Below are 25281 nucleotides of genomic sequence, written 5' to 3'. Positions count from 1 at the left end.
CAGCTCGTGTGCAGGAGCTGCAGGGTTGTATTGCATGACCATGAAAAATTATGACAGCTTGACCTTCATCCAACAGTGGATATATCATGGCTACTGATATTGATTATGATGCGTTTATTAAAAATAATACCGCTGTAAAAATTATCCGCGGTGGCGAGATGTTAACTCCCTCGGTATGGGTTCAATCCCAACCCCAACGCCTGTATATGTGGAGTTGACATGTCTCTCTCTCCCGTGGTCGTGGGGATTTTTATCCGGGTCCTCCGGTTTTCCCACCACATTTAGAAACATGCATTTAGATTATTTGGCTGCTATAAATGTCCACATGAGCGACTTCGTTGAGCGATCATTTGGGGCCTGATCGCTTCTGAAAAAGGGCACATTCAGCTCAGTGAGGCTTACCCGGTAACAATAAACGATAGTTTATAGTTTAGCATATTTTGTGGCATGCGCCAGAGAGGAAAGGGAACAGGATACGGTTGAATCATGACCCCCAATCGTGGAGTTACGGGGGAGGGGCACAAACGGTTTGTTAAGTTGCTCGACAACGAGCGCAGGTCACAATGCCCACGACGGAACACAGGGCTCCGTGAAATGTAATTTAACGGTGGTGTGGTTACGTTTAACACAAGCAAACCTGTTCAACGTTATTCTCAGAGTTTCACATCGGTCAGGATGAGAAAAGTTTAAATTCCACACGGTCCCCAAACTGACAAAATATTTAACTGCGTCTGATTTATAACACCGGCCTTTTATCAGGGTAACTCAGAAACGTGAGCGAGTAATACAGTTCACAGGCCACGCACGGGATACTCACTTTGACATCAGTGCACAGCGACATTCAACTCTCAGCAAATCAAAGGCCAGAGAACATAAATGTGCTAACGCCAGCAGCACAAGTCGCCACTCTGGGATCACAGCAATCAGCCGCTGACGCAATGCAACGCGTGTCACCCGCACTCTGCGAGTTAAGTGTTGAAACAGATAACTGTTGAGATTGGCTTTTGACAACAGTGAAAGTGGTGGCAATAGCTTGGAACCCCCCCTGGCAGCCCGGCAATGAGCCCCGTGTATTCTCGCCACCCCACGCCCCTTCACAGAGGCCAACACCAGTTGCTTTTAAACAAAAACGAGTCTCAAACCGCAAACGCTCAGCACGTACAGCTCTTTTTCGGCGAAAGCGCCATGCGGACCAACACTTAAAATCCATCAACGCGCCGCACTGGTCTCAGAGCTGGACGCAAGCAAAGATTTATCACGTAAATACCAAAGCAAACATCAATCTTTCTGGGACAGAAAAATTCCAGCCATGTCCAGCCACTCCAGATATGCGGGACCCGCACGCCAAGGTGAAGACGTCACCGATATCGGTTATCAACGCCTGTGCACGCTCGCCGTCCTGCGAGCTCCGGGAAACAGGCGGGCAGGCGAGCAGGCCGGTTCACGCGACGACCTTTCAGCTTATCGCCACGGCAAATCGGGCCGCAGGAATTCCCAGTGGGGCGCTGCAACGGTCGAAAACATTAAAATCGGAATCCGAGTGAGAAGCGGGCTGCGACCGACCACGCGCTCACCACACGCAGCCTCCCCAGCAGTGCTTTGCTGCGTGCGATTTCCCAAACGCTGGCAAAGTTACAAGATCACGGTACGTTTAAAGTCGCCTTTCGGCTTGCTTAATCGCCAGATTATCGTCCCAGCAACAATCTGCGCGATGCAACCGCCACCACCCGACCCAAACTGCTCCATGGAAATTTTCATCCCAGCTCCTGGCGTTTCACGCCGCAAATTATAAACCGTGCGTCGCGAAAAATTTACGCGAGCAGATAGCCGTCGGGGAAAAAAGATAAAAAGAACCAGGTCACCTCAGTCCATGCCGCAAATTGTATTGCGCGAAGATGTCAAGATTTTTCCCCCTTTTATTTTTATGCACAGGAATGCGAGCTTATTGCCGAGCGAACTTCTGACCCAGAGGGAGTCTCAGGGCATCAAGGAAACAAGCTTCCCGACTCCACCATCATGACAAAAAAACTGCAGTTTGTTTTAGTGCCTGCAGTGATGGAATTCATAACCAAACAGCAGCTCTGCCCAACGCAGAACCATAAAAAACTACCCAGGACACATAAACAACACCAGCCCCTTGAGGGCCAGAAGAACCACAAAATACTCCCTGCATCAACTTTCTGAAATGCTTTTTTTCTTCACCAATGTTTTCCACATGGGCTACAAAAAAATAACACCACTGATGAAGTTAATTTCCCCCCCCCCCTTCCAGGGGCTCGTTTTCATTTAACGGGTGCCCGTACCCACAGAGTCGAAAGCGCGGCAATCTTTTTGCGTTGCATGCACCTATAGCCGGAATAAAAGACAGGGGTTTGCGCAAAGGGGGTTTGTAACGGGATCGAGTGGAGCAGATGGATGGGACTCACGTGCAAAGGATAGACTGGTCCTCGCGATCTGAAACGAGACAGGGCGAGGCACAGGCGTCAGTCAAAGAGCAAGGTTCACGAACACTGCCAGTTACATCAGCATCACACATGAAGCTGAGCGGCATTCCCCGGGCTGCAGAACTGTTGAATCCGGCCAAACGCAGCAAAGAGGATTTGTTATTTTTTTAAGCAATACTCCCCATCGCTTGCGGTAGCCGGAGAAGAAGAGACACCATCGCTGCAACAAAAGCGGCAACAAAAATTCCCGCTGCAGCAAGAACCCGCAAAATTGACGCAAAGAAGCTCGGCCAACAGCCTCCTCACTCAAAGAGCAAAGTTGTTCGCGTGGTTACTTTTCGATGTCCATGCATGTGCTCGTTTACATCGACAAAAGCTGTCGTTGCCCCCCCCCCGCCTCTCCCGCGTCCTGGATGCTGTTGTTTCATTATTAACTCTTTCCCGTTCCGATGACGTACGTCGCGTACGTCACTAGTTTTTTCCTACGATTCCGTTCGGATGCCGTTCCTGATTACGTTCGTCATTGGAATCGAATCGAATCCAAACTAAATAGGGAGTAAAAGACCATGAGGGAGGGCGTGTGGGCACAGTTTGGTGCCAGCTATCATAGTACGGTCGTGTCGTTACAGTCGCTAAAAACAGCAGCGCTACGCCTCACTAAATAATATTAATGCAGAGCCGCTTGCACGTTCTGATACTCAGCGGTGAACGGGACCCACACACACTGCAGCTTGCAGACGTCTCGGAACGGGAAAGGGTTAAGATTGAAATTCATGCAATAAATTTTTGAATGCACGATATGTATTTTGTAGGATCGGTCATTTCCATACGCACAATTCCCAAGTGCTTTATAGGGCAAAAACAAAAAAGGGCCATTTACATTGTGCGCGTGAAGGCCACATTAGCCATTCTATTGCAAAACCAAACACTCCTAAAATGTAAATACACTTCTTACAATTATTCAAACTCTTTGTATTGCAGTCTGTAAAAAATACACGCACGGAACAAATCCACAGGAACGTTAATATCAGGAGACACATCTATAGACCGGTGCGCGATTTTGGCTTCAAGCGAGAAACCACAAAGACTGCCACCGTCAACAAGAAAACCCGGCTTGGGGCTGGTGGGATTGCAGATGTGAACGTTCACCGATCGCACGAACGCGACCTCCTGCAAAGCATGTTTGTACTACATCACGCGCACTAAACGAATACATCTTGGGTCTTTCGTGCAGTTTTATTGGAATGTTTAGGAGTCGCGGTGCCCATATAAGGCGGCACGTGGGGGCACTCCGAGGGTTGGTGGGGAGAGGGGGGGTTAACGTGGGGGTTGTGGGGTGCGGGGGGGCAGGGAGGAACCAGGGGCTCTGGCGGAACCAGGGGGCCCAAGGCAGAGGGAGGAAGTGCCCTTGCAGCTGCGTGGGACCGCGCGAGGTGTCAGGAAACACATGTGGCGACGACGCTGCGGGGCAGATCCCGCCAAGTGCCCAGCTTTGGGGGCGCACGGACGCTGTGGAGCCCCAGCGAGTGCTGGTGCAGCAAACATCTCAGGAATAAAAAAAAACATTGACGATCCGAGTGGCTCGCGGAGGAAAACTCGCTCCACGGAGCCGAAGGGCCTGCGCGGCTCTGCCATGGCACTCGGCAAGCCTCCGTCAGCGGAGTCCGTTGGGCCTGGCCTCTTCTAGCACCGATGGTCAGACCCGGCATGTGACACTAATGCGAAGCCCTGGCCGGGCCGCGGTAGGCGGAAAGAGACGTAACTGTGCCTTACCACTGAGTCGTCCCGACGGCAAATGTGACATCGGAAAAGCGCAACGCTGACGAGGGAGCGGACCAGGCAAAAACAGGGTGGCCTAGTTTAACGCGAGGGTGCGGGACGGCTATTTGCAGTGATGAAGGAATGTAACCCGATCATAGCAACGGCATACTTCTTAATGCAATTGCACAACTAGGAAGGCAAACACACGTTACTGACCTATGCTCCTAAATTTAAAAACAGCCAAGACCACACGACGCGTTATTTCTGCGTCCAGCGAAACCACCACATCATCCATTACCCCTCCCCCTTGCCAAACAGAAGTCGCACAGGAATCGTACGGAAACCCAAAAAATGATTTCTCAAGATTTCATGGCTAAATACCACGGTGTTAACGCACACTCCGATTGCCTTAAGGAGCCCTCGGCCTGCCTGCATGGTATAAGTAATTAAGCGTAAGCATCTGTGGCCAACAGAGGCAGCCCAGCCCTAGAGGTCACGGCCATGGCGAGTGAAGCCAAAAAGATTTCATCCACTAATGCTGCTCTCACTGCCACAAACGCTGCTCCCACTGCCAACTTCCTGTCCAATCTAATTCAAAAAGACACAAGCCATTTGTATTTCTGTTGCCAATACGTACAAAATCGAGGCGACTAATTGAGTGAATTCTAGATTTGAAGCTTTCGTGACTGCAAAGATTCATATTCTTAGGTTTTTTCGGTAAAGTCACATAGGTAAAAAAATATATATATATTTAACCTACGTGACTTTACCTAAAAAACCTAAGAATATAATTGAGTGAACTTTAAAAAGAACAAGGTGGGGGTGGGTGGGTTTATTTGGCTGCTATAAATTTGGACCTGATAAGACACTTCGTTGAGCTATCAGTTGTGGCCAGGTTGCTTCCGAAAAAGTAACAAATAGCTCAGTGGGTTTTACCTGGTAAAATAAAAATAATATAGTTTAAGGTTGGTTATTTATTTTTAGTGATTTGTTTACCTTTCCTAAACTTTGCAGTCCTATCGTTTTTGTTTGCATTGTTTGTTGTTGTAACTTTCTGACTCGCCCCCCCCCCCCCCTTACTGGACATCTGTAAAAGAAAAAGCTTCACCGCAGATTTCTCCAGTCGAATAAAGATTCTGATTCTGACGAGGGGGGGGGGGCGGAAGGGACGTATTGGCGGTATATTGGTACATCATAATACACCGGTCCTCATAAAATCTGCCTTTGGAACACGTAGCCAATTGTTATCAGGCTGGGTGCTATACTCAAATAGCTACGTGTGTAGTGGGCTCAAACGGAGACTCAAGTCGTATTCTTGGAGGCAACACATTTATTAATACCAACACACTAACACAAAGGGGTAACTGCCCCTTCACCAGATAATAACTTATAATGGTGGTCCACCAGGCTAACTACACTAACTGCACTGGGAGTAGCTACGATGGACGGGACCCCAGCTTGGGTCCCGGTCCCCGTGTTGGCGACTTGTCTTCGGACGTAGGCGTAAAACACAGAGTCTTGAGGACAACAACAGCAGCCAGTGTCGCTCAGGGCTCCGGCTTATAACCTCTGTGACAGGGCTCGCTCCGCCCCTAGCCACTGTGCATGTCACTTCACACGGTGACATACACAGTGACATCCAACGATGTCACTACACGTGTTCAGCTGCTCATAATGTTCATCTTCCGACTGCGTCGACATTAAAATAACTGATTTTGATGCACCCCGCAAGATTTTATGACCGGGGTTGTGAATCGCAGGAAAATATATAATCATTGCGAAAATGTTGCTGTTTTTACACCGCGCACCACCGGCTTACCGCCAATGTGTTAAAATGTTAAAAGTGTTTATACGACGAGTTCACGTCTCGCGGTACAAGGTGTGCTGCCGCGGCGGCAGCAGCAGCACCACAGAGCAGCAGTCAAGTCGGCGAGCCGCGCGCAGACCCCCGTGGTTCCAAGAGGAACCAAAAGCGTACTGCAACGGGAAGGGAAGTACCGTAACGGCCACGCACGGCCGCCGTGGATGGAGGGAAACGGGGCCCGGCGGGACCACAGAGTGGTCCGCGTATTGCACCCATCCACACGTGTCACGTCATTTTGCTGTGGCAAGCTGTCGAAGCTGACAACAACAAAATCGAGCATATTTCCCGTTAGAAATGTAAAACCGCGTGTAAAACGATCTGCTGCCGTACGAACATTAGCTGCAGAAAATGGTATTCGTACAGAGAATACGTTTGAGGTGCTATATTTAACCAGCAAAGCCTTCCCGAGTCTCAAGACCCTGGATTGGTATCTTTCACCAATTTCACACTAAAGGCAGTTTGACCGTATTTACAGGAGCATATGTTGCTGCCACGGTGTGACGTGTGTCAACCATTTTAATTGTACACTTTTTATAATGAGTTGCCAATCACTGCCCCCCCACCAAAGGCCCAAATCGGCAAGCAAACCAGCAAAATAAAACGGCACTGCCCAATAAGATCAATGCATTTCTTGAATCGAGCAAGGCTACAAGAACTTGCGAAAGGAGGCGAGGGTAAGGGGGACAATTCCAAAGTCGAGCAGAGGAGAAGGGGGAGAGGAGAAGCAGAAGAGCTTTCGATCCGCGGCGTTGAGGTTGAAACGCGGCACGGTGGCGGCGGGTTGGCCGGGAGAGCTGTTGCCAGGCGACACACCTCTGCCCAAATTCTGCGCGCACCACTTTCCGCCCCGTGTGATCCGTTTCAAAAGCCGCGACCCTCTTCCCGGGAAACTTAAGCCACGTCAGGTGGCCACGTGCGGGGGGGGGGGGAGAGTAAGCTGTGGCGCTCGTGCAACCAAACGCTCGCGATTCCAAGCATTCCCACCGCTGCCCACGGCCAAGCAACGTGGCACTGCGTGTCGCCCCCGCCCCCCGTTCGCCTTGGGGAGCGCCGCGATGAGGAAAACCCCTCGGGTGCGCAGGCCTCAGCGAGGACACGTAGCTGGCGGTGTGTGACAGCCTCGCGCGACAACAATGGCGCGAATACCCAATGTACAAATTCTGACATCATCTTCCCGCAACCGGCTTGCAGGTCTGACTCACACTCGAGTGTGGCGGGGGAGGGGGGTCGTAAGGTAGAGTGGGGGGGTGGCGGGGGTGACTACATTGCTTGACCAGAGCTGAGGTGAACACTACCGTATATGAAGAGTACACAGTAGTGCGGTCAATTTCAAACACAACTTCCTCCCCAGCCAATTAAAAACTACCTCCAGATGGATTCCAAACAACTTAGCTGGCTGAGGACAGCTGCCCTGCTTAACACCGGGGAGCAGGGTGAGAACGATGACTCCGAATAAGGACACAATTTTCCACACTACCAAAGTTACCTAAAACAGCCCCAAGTTGACAGTTTATAAAGCAGCGAGTGAACCAGGCTGCCGCCTACACTTATTAATTCTGCCGAGGCTCGCACGGCATTGTGGGGACTTGTCCACAATGATGCGGCAGCCTAACGGCACCCGAGTTAAATTTGTGGTTCACGTGACGATGAGGTCAATATGCTACACGAGCCAGCTTGCTGATGGTGATTTTAAACTACAGTAAACCAGGGGCAACCAGAAGGAGTGGACACACAAAGTGAAAGAATGAAAGAGCAGACCATTTAGGCCTGGTGTTAACTATGCAATTGCTCTGGGATCTGGCAGAAGAAGTTATGGTGATGTTATCTGTTGGTGGTGACGGCATCAACAGCATTGGCCTTGATGACCTCTATAACTTCAACTTGAATGGCCTTCCCAGCCATTCCAAGAATATATGTATGTAGAACTTCTTTCCCACCGTACATGGCCAACTGTGCTAATCGGAGGTGCAGAAGAAGAACAACAAACTAATACACAAAAAACTGTTCCCAAAAAATGAGGATGTAATGTACAATAATTATAATCATTCAAAATTGACTCTTACACTTCTGGCACCCACACACACAAAACTGAATAATGTGATGTTGATGATAATAATCATTACATGTGGAATTATGGCAGGTGGTCCAGATTAACAGTCGATTGACAGCCAAAGGAGAGAATGTGCTCCCTATTGGACGTATACCAAGGAGATGGAGCAATGAGATGCTGCTCGTGTGCAGGAGATGCAGGGTTACTGTATTGCATGACCACGAGAAATGACTACCGCTTGGAGTTGGCCTTGATCCAACAGTGGATTGATCGTGGCTGCTGATGATGATTATGGGGAGGTGGGGACGGCGGTTTACTGCCATTTATTAGGGTGCAGGACGGCACGGGATGGCGTGGGACGGCACGGTTGGCTAACGGTGCTGCAACGGCGCATGTGACGGGAAAGCGGCTCACCCTGCAGCATGCTGCGGTAGGCCGAGTCCGTGATGGCGTAGATGTGGGGCGGCATCTCGTGGCGTTTCTTGCCCCGGTACATCTCGATTATCTGGTCCGTGTAGATCGGCAGGTTCTTGTAGGGGTTCACCACCACGCAGAAGAGTCCCGAGTAGGTCTGCGCGGACAACGACAACGCTCGACTCAGCCGCGTTCGCGCATCGGCAGAAAAAACTATTACGTCAAAATAGCCGTTCGCGATATGAATTCACGAACGCAAACGACCGTGCCACAAAAAAAAAAAAATCACGTTGAATTATTAACAGCGGTGCGCCAGGCAATGCTCTTAAGAGGAGTGAGATTCTGCATTTTGCTGGGTATCAGAAAATAGACAGCAGGTACGTCAATATGTACTGTAATAACGAGCGTCAGTTAACCTTCTCCGAGGTCAGTGCACTCTGCATTACCGGTGTGACAGGAGGCATTATACGGAGTGCTGCTTTGGCAGTCCAGTGTACAAGGCCCGAGCGACCGTCTCATTCAGGGAACACGTCAAGGGGCCCCTCCCCCGGACCTCCTCCTCCACATCACTCCCACGGGGCAGCACTGCTCCGTGCAACTGTGACCCGGCTTTCCAAAGAGCAACATTGCTGATTGCAAGCAAAACACACGAGTCACAAGAAGACGAGGATGTTACTGGGGTAGCCCGTGGATGGGCAAAGTGGGAGAAATGAGCAAAACATCAGAGTAGATATTTACATAATTATAATTGGCCCCATGAAGCTTATTTTGAACACTGTATGTGGTTAAGTCATATTTACTATATTTGTTTTATGTCCCCTGCATTTGGCCGGGTGGTACTGCTGTTATAATAATGGTGTTTATAATGCTCTTTATCTAGGAAAGCCTCACCAAGTGACAATACTCTTTATTTAGAGGGTAATTGCATTGGGATAATTGACCGATTTCATTAAATGATGGTAGGCATGCTTAAACAAAACCATACACATAGGGTAACTGTACATATCGCTCCACAGAACTATGTAAATATAATACCGTGCAGTGTGTCCGCATGCGGCAATGAGCATGCGGGGGACAGTGCTCATCTGCATTGGGTGGCCCTGAAAACGTAATGGTGGAAATTCCACATTCTCATGGCAGGTGCTCCAGTTTATGCATAGGATGACCACTTTACTTCCCGCAAAACATATTCTCATGTTATGGACCCTGCAAGGATGATGCTACTAAATATATATATTACATTCAGGACTGTAGGAGACTATAGGAAGTGAAAATCCTCTTGACGTTAAAAAAACCCACAAACAATTCCGCTGATGCGCCTGAAAGCAGAAACACACCACAAACTGTCTGCGGGGCGGCGGTCTCCTTCTCACAGGCAGTGAGAAAGAGCTTCGAGCCGTGCGCTCCGACCTCCCCCCCTCCCCCCCAACTTCGCTCAGTGCGCGAGGCCTAGCAGGGTTCACTGGCCACTGAAATGTCACAGGAGGTTGACCCTCCTTCTGGCGGATAAGCAGCGACGGACACGGCGACCCAAGAGCACAGCTTCGTTGCACGCTGGTAATCAGGGCAGCGTTGAAACATTGGAGAGCAAAACTCCCCCACTATGTTTTTGTTGTTGCATAAATGTGTGATTATACCTACACTTCGAGTCTCTAAGCATAATGTACGGTTGCTCGATGAGTATAGTTGTTTTTAGGCATGTTAACCAGAAATTAATTCAATTAGCCAAACATCCCAGTGATGCTCTCTTGGATAAACAGCATTACTATTATTATTAATCTACTCTGATGTTTTATTACGGCCTCCAAGTTTGCACCTCCGCAGGCTACCAAAGTAACATTTGAATCTCCGTAATTTTACAAATCCTCCTGCGCTCGCGCTTTGACGCGTATTCCTAAAGTGTGCGGCCAGCTCTCGCCTGCCCGAGGCTGCGGCATCAGCGCAGTCTCACTCTCCTTCCTGCTGCTGCTGCTCGTCTTTCGCAGGCGGCAGGAAGCCACCGAGCGACACACAGAAAAAACGCTGGCGCTGCACGCGTGGTGGGACGTGGTCCTACAAGCACAGTCCATCTGGAAGTGGGGGGGGGGACTCTTGTGCCGGTGCCGCTTGCACGACCCCCATCTCGTGCTTGTGCCGTAATGCCGCACTGATTAAGTGACTTTGCACCGCCACTGCGTCCAGATATTGCCCGCGATCATCAACGCTTCGCTCGGGGAGGCGCTTCGAGACGACGTCGCCGAGCGTCGCCAACGAACGCCATCGCCCCAGGGCGGTTGGGGGTGGAGCAGGAACAGTCTCGGCGCGGATTTGTGAAATTAACGCTCACCTCATGGCTGTAAACTGGTATTTTAAACACCCAGGCTTAAAGCTCATAGCACTTCCAGCGCACTATTAATTAAGTATCCAAAATTAGGTTTTGATTCGTGTTTATTTGCACCGACATCCCTGAAGATAATTTCCACGCCCCTACAAAATGTTGCACTCAAATCACGTATCGTCTTAACTATGTCACAAATGTCTAAACTCGTGAATGTAATCGCCTGCGTATTTTTTTTTGTCCAACTTGGTGAATAAATTTGCGTTCTTTCAAGGCACCCTTGCCAGCATGCTTCGTTTTTTTTTCTCAAGGAATGAGTTACAGAAGGTGGTTAACTGCTCGTGAAATCCATCATCCAATGTTTAGTATCAATCATAGATCGGGCTGAAACATTGCACCAAGTGCAGACACGGAGCAGACTCTCTCGACTATGTGACCCAGACTAACTTTTTTTGGTTCACGGATGCAGGAACTGGTATAAATTGTGATTTTCGTAACAGTTGCCACATTCACCCATAGACGTGTAAATTCATGGCAGTGCGGGCAGTGCGGGCGGTGAGGGACTACTGTGGAATGCTGGCACGATGGCGAACTTGTCAGATGGCAATCGAAGAGCAGATCCCACAACATGCTCATTAAGATCGCTAATGATTCGTTAGGACGCACAAGGCCAGATTAGGACCGGACCGCTGAAAACGTTTAGAAAGTGCGTATTCATTTGTTCACGTTGCATTAGGAGCTCGAAAAGCTCAACCCAAGCACACAGCTTCGATACACCACACTCCTGCACATACTTCCTGCATACACCCAAACAAAGAAAAAGATCCCCCGTGTAGCCTTAACAGACTGTTGAGGCAAGTGCTGTTAGCAAGCACCAATAAAGGCTGGCACGGCACGCGAAGGGGTGGGTGACCATCACCACACCCAGCCGCCATTGTCTCACCAGTGGCGATGTTTACACACCGCACCAGGTACTCATTTGAGGACGACTCGACCTCGGGGAGGCCCAAGACCTGTTCAGATAACCGTCACTGGTGTTGGCCGTGCGTGGGAATCGAACTCGGGTAGCAGAGTTCGTAGCACAGCGCGTTAACCGTTGCACTACCGCTCCCCTCAAGCACACACGCAAACACACGCAAACACACGCAAACACACGCAAACACACGCCAACACAAACGTGCACCTTCCCCCTCTCCCACAAACCCCCGCCACACTCCCTCCCTCCCAGAGCAGACCAAATTCCACTCCCACAGGCGAGTTAACCCCCATTCCCAACACACACTACCCATACAAAAATACACCCCTAATCCACAACCCTCCCCTCCGCCCCTCCACACACTACTACCGTCCCCATCACATAAACGAGCCTCCCACTTAGCCCAACTCCAGACAAACTCCGCTCTCTCACGCAAACCCACTCAAAAACACACATGCAAAGATAAAGACAAATATCCTCCATCTAGCGTCAGACACTGTTGCGGAAAATGCTGTTAACGAGCATGTACTAAGGCCAGCGTGGGAGCACACCATTGCCTCCCAGACGCCGACATTTGCAAGCTGCACCGCGGTTTTCACTTCAGGCAGAAACAAGATAAGGGAACGTGGTCCGAACTGCAAATGGTGATGAGTGAAGCTGCATTTTCAAAGGATTCTGACCGATGATAACATTAATCGAAAATGGTTGAGTCCACCTTGTGGGGTGGCCCAGGCCTAGTTTAGGATCCACTGGTCAACATGGTCAAAAAATGGATTGCGGTAGGTCGCAGTGCAGTGTCCGAACAAAGACTACGATCCCTCACGTAGCCATATCACAAACGATTGAGGCAAGTGCTGTTAGCGAGCACCAATTAAGGCCGGCACTGCACACCACCGGCGTGGATGGCCAGCACCCCGCCCAGCCGCCTTTGTCTCCCCATTGCTGCTGATTACACACTGCAAGAGGCATTCCTTTTAAGGCTGAGTCGACCTGGTGGAGGCCCAGGACCGGGTAAAATATTCACCAATGTTATTATGTGTGAGCGGGAATCGAATTCGGTGCGAACACGCACACATGCGTGCACTCTCCACTCTCTCACACACACAATACGATAAAGCACGATCTGGATGTAGACGGCGCGGGAGGAGCATACGGGTCTGGAAAGCATGAAGAGATTGTTTGTTTGCTTTAAGAGCCGGGAACGAGCGGTAGAATGGGACAGGCCCAATGGAGGAATTGAGACGACATTATGCACAAGAGGTCTGAAGACACTTCAACGAGCGGAGACGGTCAGTCAGTCATGCGCATAAGGAAAGAGGCAAGTCTTGAGCCGACATATGTAGAACTTCTTCTGCACAGTATGCAGCCAACAGCGCTAATTTGAGGTTTAAAGCAGGGAGAGAGTCTCAGCAGTTCAGAGTTCCAGAGGAAGGGAATTCTAGACATTGAGAGCAGCAGCGGCAGCGAAGAGTAATCCTCCCATCAAGTGGAGGCTTTGACAGAAGGCCTTGAAAGTTTGAACGGATGGTCACGGGAAGAGGAATAGAAGTGGGACGATTGGGCGGAGGTACGCACAAAAACATCGGATACGGTCGCCCACTCTCACCCAAGCATGCACACCTGTACAAAGATAAAGATCCCCCGTATAGCCTTAACAGACTATTGAGGAGAGTGCTGTTAGCAAGCACCTATGAAGGCCAGCATTGCACACGAGACGCTGGGTGGCTAACACCACACCCGGCCGCCTTTGTCTCCTCAGTACTAATGTTCCAGGTACTAATTTAAGGCTGAGTCGACCTAGAGGAACCACAGGACCGGTTCAAACATTTGCCATTTTTATCGGTCGTGAGTGGAAATTGAATTTGAGTCGCCGGGTTTGTAGCAGTGGAGTGCGCGAACCACTACACTGCCTGCCTGTATACACACACAAATGGTGCTCGCTCACACACACCAATACCCGCCATTCGCCACTAACTGACGGTGACGTCACCACGGCGCCTGTGCCAGGCCACACACACACACTCACGTACGCGTGCACGCACGGGTGCGAACTCACGTAGATGAGTCCCGAGTAGTATCGGTCCTTGAGGTTGTGCAGCACGGATGCCTCATTGAGGCATGTGAGCTCCGCCATGTCCTCCACCTTGCAGAACTTGGGCGGGTTCATCTTCTGAATGTCATCCTTGTTCACCACCGCCTTCTTGCCGTTCTCCGCCAGCTCCACCACCACGTCGTCGCCGCGCTCCTCCTGCACGCTGGCCGACTCGAAGCCGTGGCGTTCCGACGGCACCCACACCAAACGCTTGGCGGTCCAGTCCGCCTGCTGCCCGGGCACACAATGCCCCGCAATCGTCAACTTACCCGCCGGTCACGCCGGCCCCGTCCGCACCGTAGCGGCATGACTCTCAGCTTAGCACCTTACCCCAACGCCACCACGAGCCCCCACAGGCATTTGTTAACCCGAGGATCAAGATCAAAAAATGCCATCATCGTGATGCCACCATCACCGCATCTCATCGTGATGCCACCATCACTGCATCTCATCGTGATGCCACCATCACCGCATCTCATCGTGATGCCACTACTGCCGCATCTCATGGTGATGCCACCACCGCGCATCTCATCGTGTAGCCACCACCGTGCATCTCATGGTGATGCCACCATCACCGCATCTCATCGTGATGCCACCATCACTGCATCTCATCGTGATGCCACCATCACTGCATCTCATCGTGATGCCACTACTGCCGCATCTCATGGTGATGCCACCATCACCGCATCTCATCGTAATGCCACCACCGCGCATCTCATGGTGATGCCACCATCACCGCATCTCTTCGTAATGCCACCACCGCGCATCTCATCGTGATGCCACCATCACTGCATCTCATCGTAATGCCACCACCGCGCATCTCATCGTGATGCCACCACTGCGCATCTCATCGTGATGCCACCACTGCGCATCTCATCGTGATGCCACCATCACCGCATCTCATCGTGATGCCACCATCACCGCATCTCATCGTGATGCCACCATCACTGCATCTCATCGTGATATTCTACGAGCCAATATCCCCCTCAATAAAGTAGGCGGTCAGTGCACATTACGACAGAATTGGAATGGTACAGCGGGCATGGAACAACAAGAATTATAAAAACCCTGTCAGTACCCTCAGCGGCTAACACCGACTAAGTAAAATAAATTGCAACCGCACGCAAAATAAAATGCAGCCGCACACAACGAACAGCATAAGAAAAGTACAATAGAAACGCGACCTCCAAGATCTGTCCTCGTAGAATACCACCACGTGCTCTTAGGCTATTCCCCTTGGTTGCGAGACTGGTGGTCGCTCTCACCGTCTTGTTTATATGGGCTTTTTTTACGTTTTGTTTGACAGTTTTGTTCGCTATCTTAGCCTACACGTAAGGTAAATAAACTGTTTCCAAAACGTGTAGATAATTGACTTGTAAATGCACTCCCGAATGCTCATATGCTGCGTAAGATTTTCCTTTTTAAATAGACAAATCGATGCAACGTTACATGAATGTCACGTGTGATTATTACAGTGCACCCACAAAGTTAGTATAAAGAGTCAACAAAAGTCTTCCTGCTCATACAGGCTTTTGGTGGCATGTACATCTGAGCCAGAGATCGAAATTCCACAATCCAGGATCATAATATTTATACTGGAAGAATCCGAAGAGCTACAAAGCGCTTTTTCACAGATGTCCAGTAGAGGCGGGTCAGAAAGTTACAAGAACAAACATTACAAAAACACAAGGAGTGCAAGTAAAGGAAAATTAATCACGAAAAAAAATATTTTTTATTTTACCAGGTAAAGCCCACGGAGCTATTAGCTTCTTTTCAGAAGCGACCTGGCAACAAATGATGGCTCAACCAAGTGGCTTATCACGTGGAAATTTATAGCAGCTGCCAAATAATCTATATAATCACAGTTTTGCTCTGGACAGCTGATGGTGTCTTTTCAAAAAAGTGGTATTCATTTCATTGACACCAGGGAGGCCTCAAAATTCAACTCGTGACCTTCCGATTGTCTGCACCACATGGCCGAATATGATCACCATTCTTAGTTTTACATTATCAAGCGAATTGTGATGATGACGATCGTGAAATTACACCATCAGCAATATTCAGTGAAGCACAAACTGTTCCAACATAGTTTGGTTTTATCTATGCTTTGCTGCGTAGTAAAATGTAATGATATTTTGATATTCCAATTACGGGGAATGACATTGCATCCCCGATAAATCAACTTACTTCTCTGGATTTACAATGTGAAGTCTTATCTCGAACCAGCATTGGTGTGGTAATGTATCTGTGCTGCGTTCAAGTGCAGAAACACCATTTATAGTCACGAAACAAAAAGGAAACATTAACATCGTTATCAGGGTTCTACATTCGACCCTGTCACTGTCTCTTCTGGAATGGGGGTTCGCAAGACATTAGCATCTTAGTTTTATAATTGTTTTTTTACCCTTTTATCTTGCAACAAAACTGACACCTTTTTTTACGAGGAGTCATGTTTGCATAGACCACAACACCTGCAGTCATAATGCAAACAAAAACACATAACTCTGATAATGTATGCTCTGTCCTTGAAGTTGATTGGTCCACACCCGAGACAGCTTTCCTTAGAGCCTAGTCTCACATTTTTTACTGGCAAATGAGGTACCAATTTTGTAAATCTTAGTTTAAGTCTATGTACCAATGCAACGTCATTCACTGACGCAGTATTGCATTTCGATTGTTCGAAATTTGTTGATATTATACGGATGTTAACATATAATTCAGCACAGCGTTAATGACGTGCACTAAAGTCTACTTTATTCCGTTTCTTTGCACGCCGCTCTTGCACTTGTGGCCTCTGCATTTTCTTCTCAGCTCTGCTGAGCAAAGAACCATCTCATTTCAATTGCCTCTCGCCTGCTCAAATAAAATAAAAAACACGAGTTCCACTCAAACAGTGTCCAGTGGGTGTTGGTGGTGGTGGGTGGTCGTGAGGGGGAAAGCCGTGGTCACACATCGGCGGCGATTCTCAGTGACCGCACAGCGAGCAACGGCCAGGCACAGCCAAGTCCCACGACGTCATCACGGCTCGAAGGAGCAGGCATGCAGGGACAGACGCCGCGTGGCTTACAGCGTACCTGTGTAGCCATGTTGTAGACGACGCCCTTGTCAACATACAGATACTTGTCTGGGTCCTCCGAAAAGCTGATGCTGCTCCGGTGCGCCATGACGCTCCCTGTGGCGGCCTGCTGGGCGGACATGATGATGCTCCCTGTGGCCTTTGCTGTGCGGATGGAGGGCCACGCGCAAAAACATCATGCGTGCGATTTTAGGCGACGTGGTCACATGAATGCTTTCCATTGGCGGGAGCCAAAAGCGGTCCGGCTAAGATTGCTACACTAACGAATGGTTCACGGCCGATGACTTTTGCGTGTAAATATAAAGCGTGACACGGGGACGCAACGCGCCCCAGAATCTTGGCGCTCGATGCCGAACGAAGATATCATCGCTCAACTGCCACGGCCATGACATAATTGACCACGGCTTGGATTACGACACCGAAATGCAGAAACAACTAATTTTTGTATCGCCGTTAGGCAATGCTGTGACTGTACACAGCAATCCAATCACACACCTACAAAAGGCGACAATAGCCCTGCCGGCCCCGTGAGCACAGTAAGCTCGGATTAGGCCCTCCGAGTTGGCCCGCAGATGCAGGGGTGGCACAGCTGCTGTCACTCTGCGCGCCGCACGCCAAGAGGCCCAGTCGCCACAGCGCAAACCTCTTCCATTACACACCATGCACCACCACTCCATCGCCACGCACACCTCCGTAAGCGCGCACGTCACACCGTGGAGGCGTTACACATCTTTTCCATTGCACCCCACACACATCTCTGTCGCCACACACACACACCTCCATCACCACACACACCACTATAATGCACACCAAGTACCATACACTCCACCACACAGCACCTCTAAGCAATAGACACACCATTATGGTACCATGCATGCCTTGATCACCAGGCACACAATGAATACTAGAGACACCACTACCAGATTAATGGATTTTCACCAGGCCCACGTACACCACTTAGCAGCGCTAAATAACCACACACAGCCTCACTATTTCACCAGAAATCCCATCAACACCACCAACCAAATATCACACTTCGATCGCCAGACAAACCATTATAAGCATTCACAACACGACCCCACCACCATCACCAGCAGCACCAGCAAAGCCATCACCACCACCAGGCTCCCCCTAATGCGGATATCGAGCTGATGTGGTTAATAAATTTCGTGGCAATACCGTACACCATAAACCCTTTTTTTTTTGGCCTCAGTGGCAACTCGTAAAATAACCTCCCTGCCGTGCGGTTAAGGTCTTAACGGTCGCCACGAAATCACGCCGTGGATTATTCAGGCTCATGAAGACGCATTTACCGAGTCAGACAGCAAGAGAGCTGGGACCCCCCCCACCTCCTGTCACCCCCCCCCATCACTGCGGAACCTGCCAAACGCTACTACACCTTGGTGACAAACGAGCGGAGGCTCTGCAGCACCGGCTCCAATTGGGAATCCAAGAACAGGCGGCGGCTTCGCTGCTTTTAAAGGAACATTTGTTACGTTACGTGACTCATGCTGCGAATACGGGTTTAATTTTAGCCAAGGGGGGGGGGGGGGGTAACAGAGTAGCCACCGTGCGGACCGTCTATATTCGTCCGCACAAAATACACCCGTGGCCTGTGCGGCCCCCATTATGACGATGGCACAATTTTTCGGCGCGCGAAAACTCCAGGGGTTTCTCTTTTGCGGCACACGTCTGGGGGCTGCTGGGGCAGTCGACAGCAGTTGCAGCAGCTGGAGGGGCAGCAGGAGGGGCAGCGGCTGCCCTTGGCAAGGGGTGTAGGGGCATGGGAAGGGAACAGGGGGTGTGGTGGGGGCAAGCGGGAGAGGGACAGTAGGCTAACAGGGTGGGGGGGGAGATGGGGAGAGATTCCGACTGGCGGGAACAATGAGGCCACAATCAGTTTGGTAGAAAGTGAACGTTTTAATAACCAGATATGAGCCCTTTCAAAGCGGACTGGCTGGTGGCGCTGTGGGTTAAACGCACTGCACGAAAAACGCCAAAGACACGAGTTTGATTACCATTGTGGCAAGTGACACTGTACCTAAATCGGTCCTGGCCTCCAACCAACCCGCATTGACCAGCGTGGTGAAGTATGGTCAAACAATCTCTACGGACCGGCAAGATATTGCGAGGCCTTCGTCCAAGCAATGGATTAACAAAGGGCTGTAAGCTAAGATCCCCTTGATAATTGGAATCCCTCTGTTAAGGGAGACCTGGGATTAAATAATTAATAAGTCAGGGAATGGGAATTGGAGGGTTGGGGGTTGGGGGGGGTTGGGTAGATGGGTAGATGAAGAAGGGGTCACAAAGAGAGGATGAGAGGCAGCAGGAGGAGGAGGGAAGTAGGGGATGGGGAAGGGAGGAAGGCAAGATAGTTTGGACGATACTGCCCTGATGAGCCTCTTCTAAACTGCCCGGAATACCCTGAATCCGACTCCAAAGCCAGGCCCAGTTCGTGACAAAACAAAGACCACGAACCACGCGGCGAAAAAAGCAATAAAATGTTAAAACACGGCCAACCCCCCCCCCCAGCAATTACCACAATCACTGGACACAACCCACCGTCATTTAAAATCGGCAACCACAGGCATAATCGTGGCGACAATCACAGTGACAGCCACATTGACAAGTATAACCATCATAGGCACATTATCAACTCAACGATAACCACGTAGAACTTATCGGTAATATAACTTAATGGTCATGGCAACCACAAAGCCGTCCACGATCAGAACCCAAGCACTCGCATCACCCACACTCAACCACATTTGCAACCTAACCACATTTGGAACCACAGTCCATCACAACCACAGTCCAAATGCAACTCCGGCCCTACCAGAACCAAACCACCACCGATCCTCGACCCAACCGCAACCCTTCCACAATCTCCACTACAACCTCAGCCATTTCTCAACCACAATCACAACCTGTCCACCACCCAACCACAATGACAACCACGGCACAACCACAACCACAGCTCAACCACAACAGCGGCCACACCCCGCCACTGACAACACACAACCGCAGTCCAACCACATCAACAGCCAAAGCCACAACGTTGCCACAGCCCAAACCACAACCACGCTACGGCCCCACCACAGCTCAACCATTTCAGCAAGCACACACCACCACCACCACGGATGAAACACAACCACAGCAAACAACCACAGCCACAACTGCCCGGGCCTGCCCGGGCCCGAATAACGGGTACCCGGCCGCGCCATGTTGAGCTCTCCCGCCCGAAGGGACGCGGCTCACACCTCGCGGAGCCGGACTCTGAGCCGGACACAACCCACACAAGCAGCTCGAACCAACCGGGACCCTGACCGCAACCCCCCGACCCGGACCCCCCCCCACCCCCCCGGCTTTGCCTCTCACCTCGGGGTCCCCGCTAGCTCATGCGAGAGCAGCAGCAGCAGCAGCGCAGAGCGGCGCGCGCCCTGCAGCAGCAGCAGCAGCGACGGAATGAGCGCGCTCAGGCCCCCCGCCTGCCCCGCCCCTCGTCTCGCGCACCCTCCCCCACGCTCCCCCCCCTCACATAGACCCCTCCCCCCCCCCATGGGCCCGCCCCTCGTCTCGCGCCCCCCCGCCCCACCCCCCTTTTCGAGCCACCCCTCCCATAAACCCGCCCCTCGTCTCTCGCACCCCCCTCCCCCATAGACCCGTTACTCATTTCGCGCACCCCCCCCGCCTCCCCCATAAACCCGCCCCTCAATTAGCGCCGCCCCCCTAGCCACCCCCCCTAGCCCCCCCATAAACCCGCCCCTCGTCTCGCGCACCCCCGCCTACCGTCTGACACGCCCACTTTATAGGCCCCGCCCCCCGTCTCGCGCACCGCCCCCTTTAATAGATCCCACCCCCTACAAATCTCTCCCACCCCCACCTCCTCGCATCACGCTCTCGCCCCCTAATAACCCCCGCCCCTCCCGCACCTGTCTTACAGAGGGCCCCGCCCCTCGTCTCGGGCCCCCACCCCCCAACCCCCCTTCTTTTCTGGACCCTTCCCTCATCCTCACCGCCCCCCTCCCCCCGAGTAGGAATGCATGTCAGGGTGACTTGAGGTGATGGGGATACCCAGCAGCACTAGCGGTCATGGGGGGTTGGCCTTGGAGTGGGGGGGGGTGCAAGTGAAGAGAGGTTATTGGGGAGTTTAGTTTCCGGGAAATGGATGTTTAATTCGGGGTTCTCGGAGGGGTTCATTGGCAGGGGTGGCTCTAAGCATAAGGAAACTAACGTTTAGGGCCTCAATCAACGCAAGGGGGCCCTGGATTCATGGAAAATATGGGTGAATCAATAATTATCTCGAATTAAAATCTGAACAAACAACACGATAATTACGCCTATGAATACAGTATATCTCTCATTCCAATAATGTCTGCATCTCTCTTCTCTTGTCTGACTCCATCTCTTACTCTATTACATCTGGCCTCACTACATCTCTATCTATTGCCGAACGCCTCTTCCGTCATCTTCGCTTGGAGTTCACAAATTATAATGAGGGGGGGGGCACTCAAAATATGTTTTGCTTTGGGCCCTCAATGGCACAGGAGCGCCACTGGTTGTTTGGGTGTCTGAGATAGTTCATTGGGGTGACGTGAATAATAGGGGAGGAAGGGGGGGGGGATAAGGGGATTTGTGGGAGGAGCCTCAATCCCTCTACCCTCTGTGACGTCACCTAGACGGGCTGCTTCGTCCCTATACATGATAATACAGTACAGTACTCGACAGTACTCGGTATAGTAAACCAATATATAACAATAGAGTAAGGCAGTGAAAACGACAGTGATGTATTGCTGGGCAATGCTGGGGCTTCCACTTTAAAAACCACGCGGACACTTGAATTGTTTTGGCGTCGCGCGTACGATGTCTAAACAAAACGCGACCGTTATAAGCAGGCAAAGGGCGGTGACATGACGTCATACCCAAACCACACGGCATGACGTCGGGCTGAGGCGTCCAGAAGATTTCGTCGGCAGGAAAAAAATGTTGTGATGTCTCGCTCAAAGCACCTGCACGGTGACGTCATACCGAAGAGCACAGGTTGATTGCGTCATTGTAATGAAAAGATTGTCTGCGGATTGCGTCATTCGCAAGTGCCCAATCTGAAACTGGGTCATTCCGCAGCGGGTATAGCGGATGACGTCAGTCTCAAATGTCTACAAATGTTGTGCCTAGGTGATGACGCCATGGTGGTGAATAATGGCATGACGTCACGCAATACTTAAGCGCCGGAATTTACAACAATGCTGCAGTCCATAATATAGGTTTTTGGCAGAGGTGGGACAAAGTCATTGTTATGCAAGTCCAAGTCGAGTCGCAAGTCATCAAATTCATGACTCGAGTCTGACTCGAGTCCAAGTCACATGACTCGAGTCCACATCTCATAGGTGGGACAAAGTCATTGTTATGCAAGTCCAAGTCGAGTCGCAAGTCATCAAATTCATGACTCGAGTCTGACTCGAGTCCAAGTCACATGACTCGAGTCCACATCTCATAGGTGGGACAAAGTCATTGTTATGCAAGTCCAAGTCGAGTCGCAAGTCATCAAATTCATGACTCGAGTCTGACTCGAGTCCAAGTCACATGACTCGAGTCCACATCTCATAGGTGGGACAAAGTCATTGTTATGCAAGTCCAAGTCGAGTCGCAAGTCATCAAATTCATGACTCGAGTCTGACTCGAGTCCAAGTCACATGACTCGAGTCCACACCTCTGGTTTTTGGGGTTAGGGGCTGTTCATAAATGACGTCACGCACCTGGGGGGGTCAGATATTTCATATTTGTAACGGTGTGTGACGAGGAGGGGGGGAGTATGAGAAATGTGACGTCACGTCAAAATGCGCAACTTTAAATAAATACAGACAACACGTTCTACTTAATTAAATAGACTTTTAATAAATGTTTTCTCCTACAACGTCAGAGTGCAGCGCCACCTTAAATACGCACTATGACAATAGTTTAAAGCGATATGAAGCATGTTTATTTGGGGGGGGGGGGCAGAGCTTTGTGACGTCATATTTGAGGGGGGGGGGGGGTCTGACTTTTTATGACGCCGTGTGACGAGGGGGGATAGTAAAAAAATCGGCCAAAATCGCGTGACGTCATTTATGGACGGCCCCTTTGTGTTTCGGGTGGCAGGAAGTTATTTGTCCTGTACCGAGATCTAGTAACGGTATTGTGTTGAACTTTATTACAATATCCTGGAACAGTTTTGATAGTGGAAACGCGAGGCAAATTTACAGGTCCCGTCATGGAAACGTGGAACTTTTACAACAGACTCGGAGCAGGCGACAGTCATAAAACGGAGACTCTTTCCCTTACATAGTTCCACTTTGGAATTCCATTCCAATGTCCTTTTCCCCCCAAGTTCGTGCAACTTTCCGCAATTCAAGATATACAGTCTGTTGGCTAAAGGGTCGCCTGGTGGGGATTATATGTGGTGTAAAAGGGCTCGCATTAGGACTATGTTTTTATTTTCCATTCAGACTAAAGTTTAGAGTTTAGGGTCATTTGTATACATCTAGAGTGACATTTCCCTTGGTTTGCAACGTAGATCTGTGGGCTCCAAGGGAAATTTTCACGCAAATCGCATGCAACTGGCCACAGCATAGTAGCATCGGGGGGCTGGAGGAAGTTGGGACCAGGCTCTCCACGAAACTCTTGGTCAAATCAACGAGTGATGGAACAACATTTACAGACGACGGGTGAGGGCTAGATTAGAATGCACGATAGGCAAACGGTAAATATTGTACCGTTTCTAATTATATTTCGATTTAAAGCTTTCGTGACTGCAGATATTCATCTTCTTGGTTCTTTCGTTAAAGTCACGTAGAAGGGAAATAAAAATAAAATAAATAAAAAACATAAAATAATTCTCACGACGTTTCGGCCACAACGCAAGCAGCCGTCCTCAGGTGAAGAACAGGTCTGTCGGGGAGACAGCGAGGCTGCTTGCGTTGTGGCCGAAACGTCGTGAGAATAATTTTATTGTTATATTTTTCTTATTTTATTATTTCCCTTCTACGTGACTTTACCGAAAGAACCAAGAAGACGTTTCTAATTATGTTGAGCGTTTCTCATTGGTTTAAATATTTTTTTTTACACTGCGTTGTGCACACCGCTGTTTTTATATGCCCCCCCACCCATACTCTTTAAAAAGGTCAAACTCAGGAATGACATTTTCATGGAATATGTTTCACACCGGTACATTTTTCAGGAGCACAGCTCCGGATGGCCTGTAGTGTGCATTCTATTGTTTGTTGTTGTAACTTTCTGAGCCTCCCCTCCTGGACATCTGTGAAAAGAGCCTCTGAACTCATCGGATTCCTCCAAGAAAAAAATAAAATAAAAGTTCTGGTCAGGGATAGGGCCAGGGCTTAGGCTTTCGTCGGATGATGGGCGTCAAGAGCGCAGGACAATCACCACGTTCCCACTTCACGTGACATCAAATTAGCGACCCCATTATTATTCTGTATATGAGTCCTATTCTGTTGTAATGTGTAGCAATGTCATGGTTATTGTTATGATTACTAGTGTTATTTAGAATGTTTGCACAGGAAACATTTTACCAAAGGCGTTTCTATTTCTCGTTTTGCAATATTTTATCTTATTCCTCACTCTAGATGCACTATTTTGCAATTATTCTCTAATCTTAATGTTCAGTTTATTGCATATTTAATTTATAATTAAGTAATATTTTTTTAAAAATTGCCTTTTTTCATTGCTACATTTATTGTATTTATAATTTTGATGCGACCTCTTGCAAACGTTGTTTATGTTTTGTTGATGAAACCAGATTCAAGAGCTTCTCAGCTCACAGGGCAATTCTAAATAAGCTGTTCAATTAGTCAACCCGCGGGGTCGCGTGGTGCTCGAGCCCGGTTATACCCCCCCCGCCCCACTACGAGTATGATGATCCACATCAGATATTTCACTCGTCTCGATTACCTGAAGTGGCAAAACTTTAATCAAGATCTATCCACTGCTGGACTGCTGGATGCAATAATCCCTCCCACTCCTGCACACGAGGTGTTGACATCGGTTCGTCTCCACGGTGGACATAAGTCTTGGGCGCGATCCCTCCTTTTGCTGCGACTCCAGTCTCCACCAAACATAAGTCATGCCCAAGACTAATTTTCATAAGTCAATACGGTGTCTCTAAACACGACGCCAATATGAAGTAAAACTAAAATGTTGCCTTGTGTATGGATTACAGAGCATATGCAAAGCTAAACTGGTCACCATTTAATTTAAATTTGCTACGAAAATTGGTAAAGATTTTGGCACT

At 49.8% G+C, this 25281-nt stretch overlaps 1 protein-coding gene across 1 annotated transcript in view; it reads right to left on the bottom strand.

The window, feature by feature from the left end:
* Positions 1 to 20486, bottom strand: part of LOC144932682 (myosin-10-like) — an 80091-nt gene extending 59605 nt beyond the window's left edge. Inside the window, 5 exon segments of the mRNA XM_078857007.1 lie at positions 2427 to 2454; positions 8534 to 8690; positions 13883 to 14149; positions 16993 to 17138; positions 20373 to 20486. Coding sequence (XP_078713133.1) covers positions 2427 to 2454; positions 8534 to 8690; positions 13883 to 14149; positions 16993 to 17115 — 575 coding nt within the window. The 5' untranslated portion in view covers positions 17116 to 17138; positions 20373 to 20486.
* Between the last annotated feature and the right edge of the window lie 4795 nt (positions 20487 to 25281).

The sequence above is a fragment of the Lampetra fluviatilis genome, chromosome 5, assembly GCF_964198595.1.
Source record: "Lampetra fluviatilis chromosome 5, kcLamFluv1.1, whole genome shotgun sequence".
Taxonomy (NCBI): Eukaryota; Metazoa; Chordata; class Hyperoartia; order Petromyzontiformes; family Petromyzontidae; genus Lampetra; species Lampetra fluviatilis.
The sequence above is the reverse complement of the archived record's forward strand: the minus strand, read 5'-3'. Positions and strand labels throughout refer to the sequence as shown.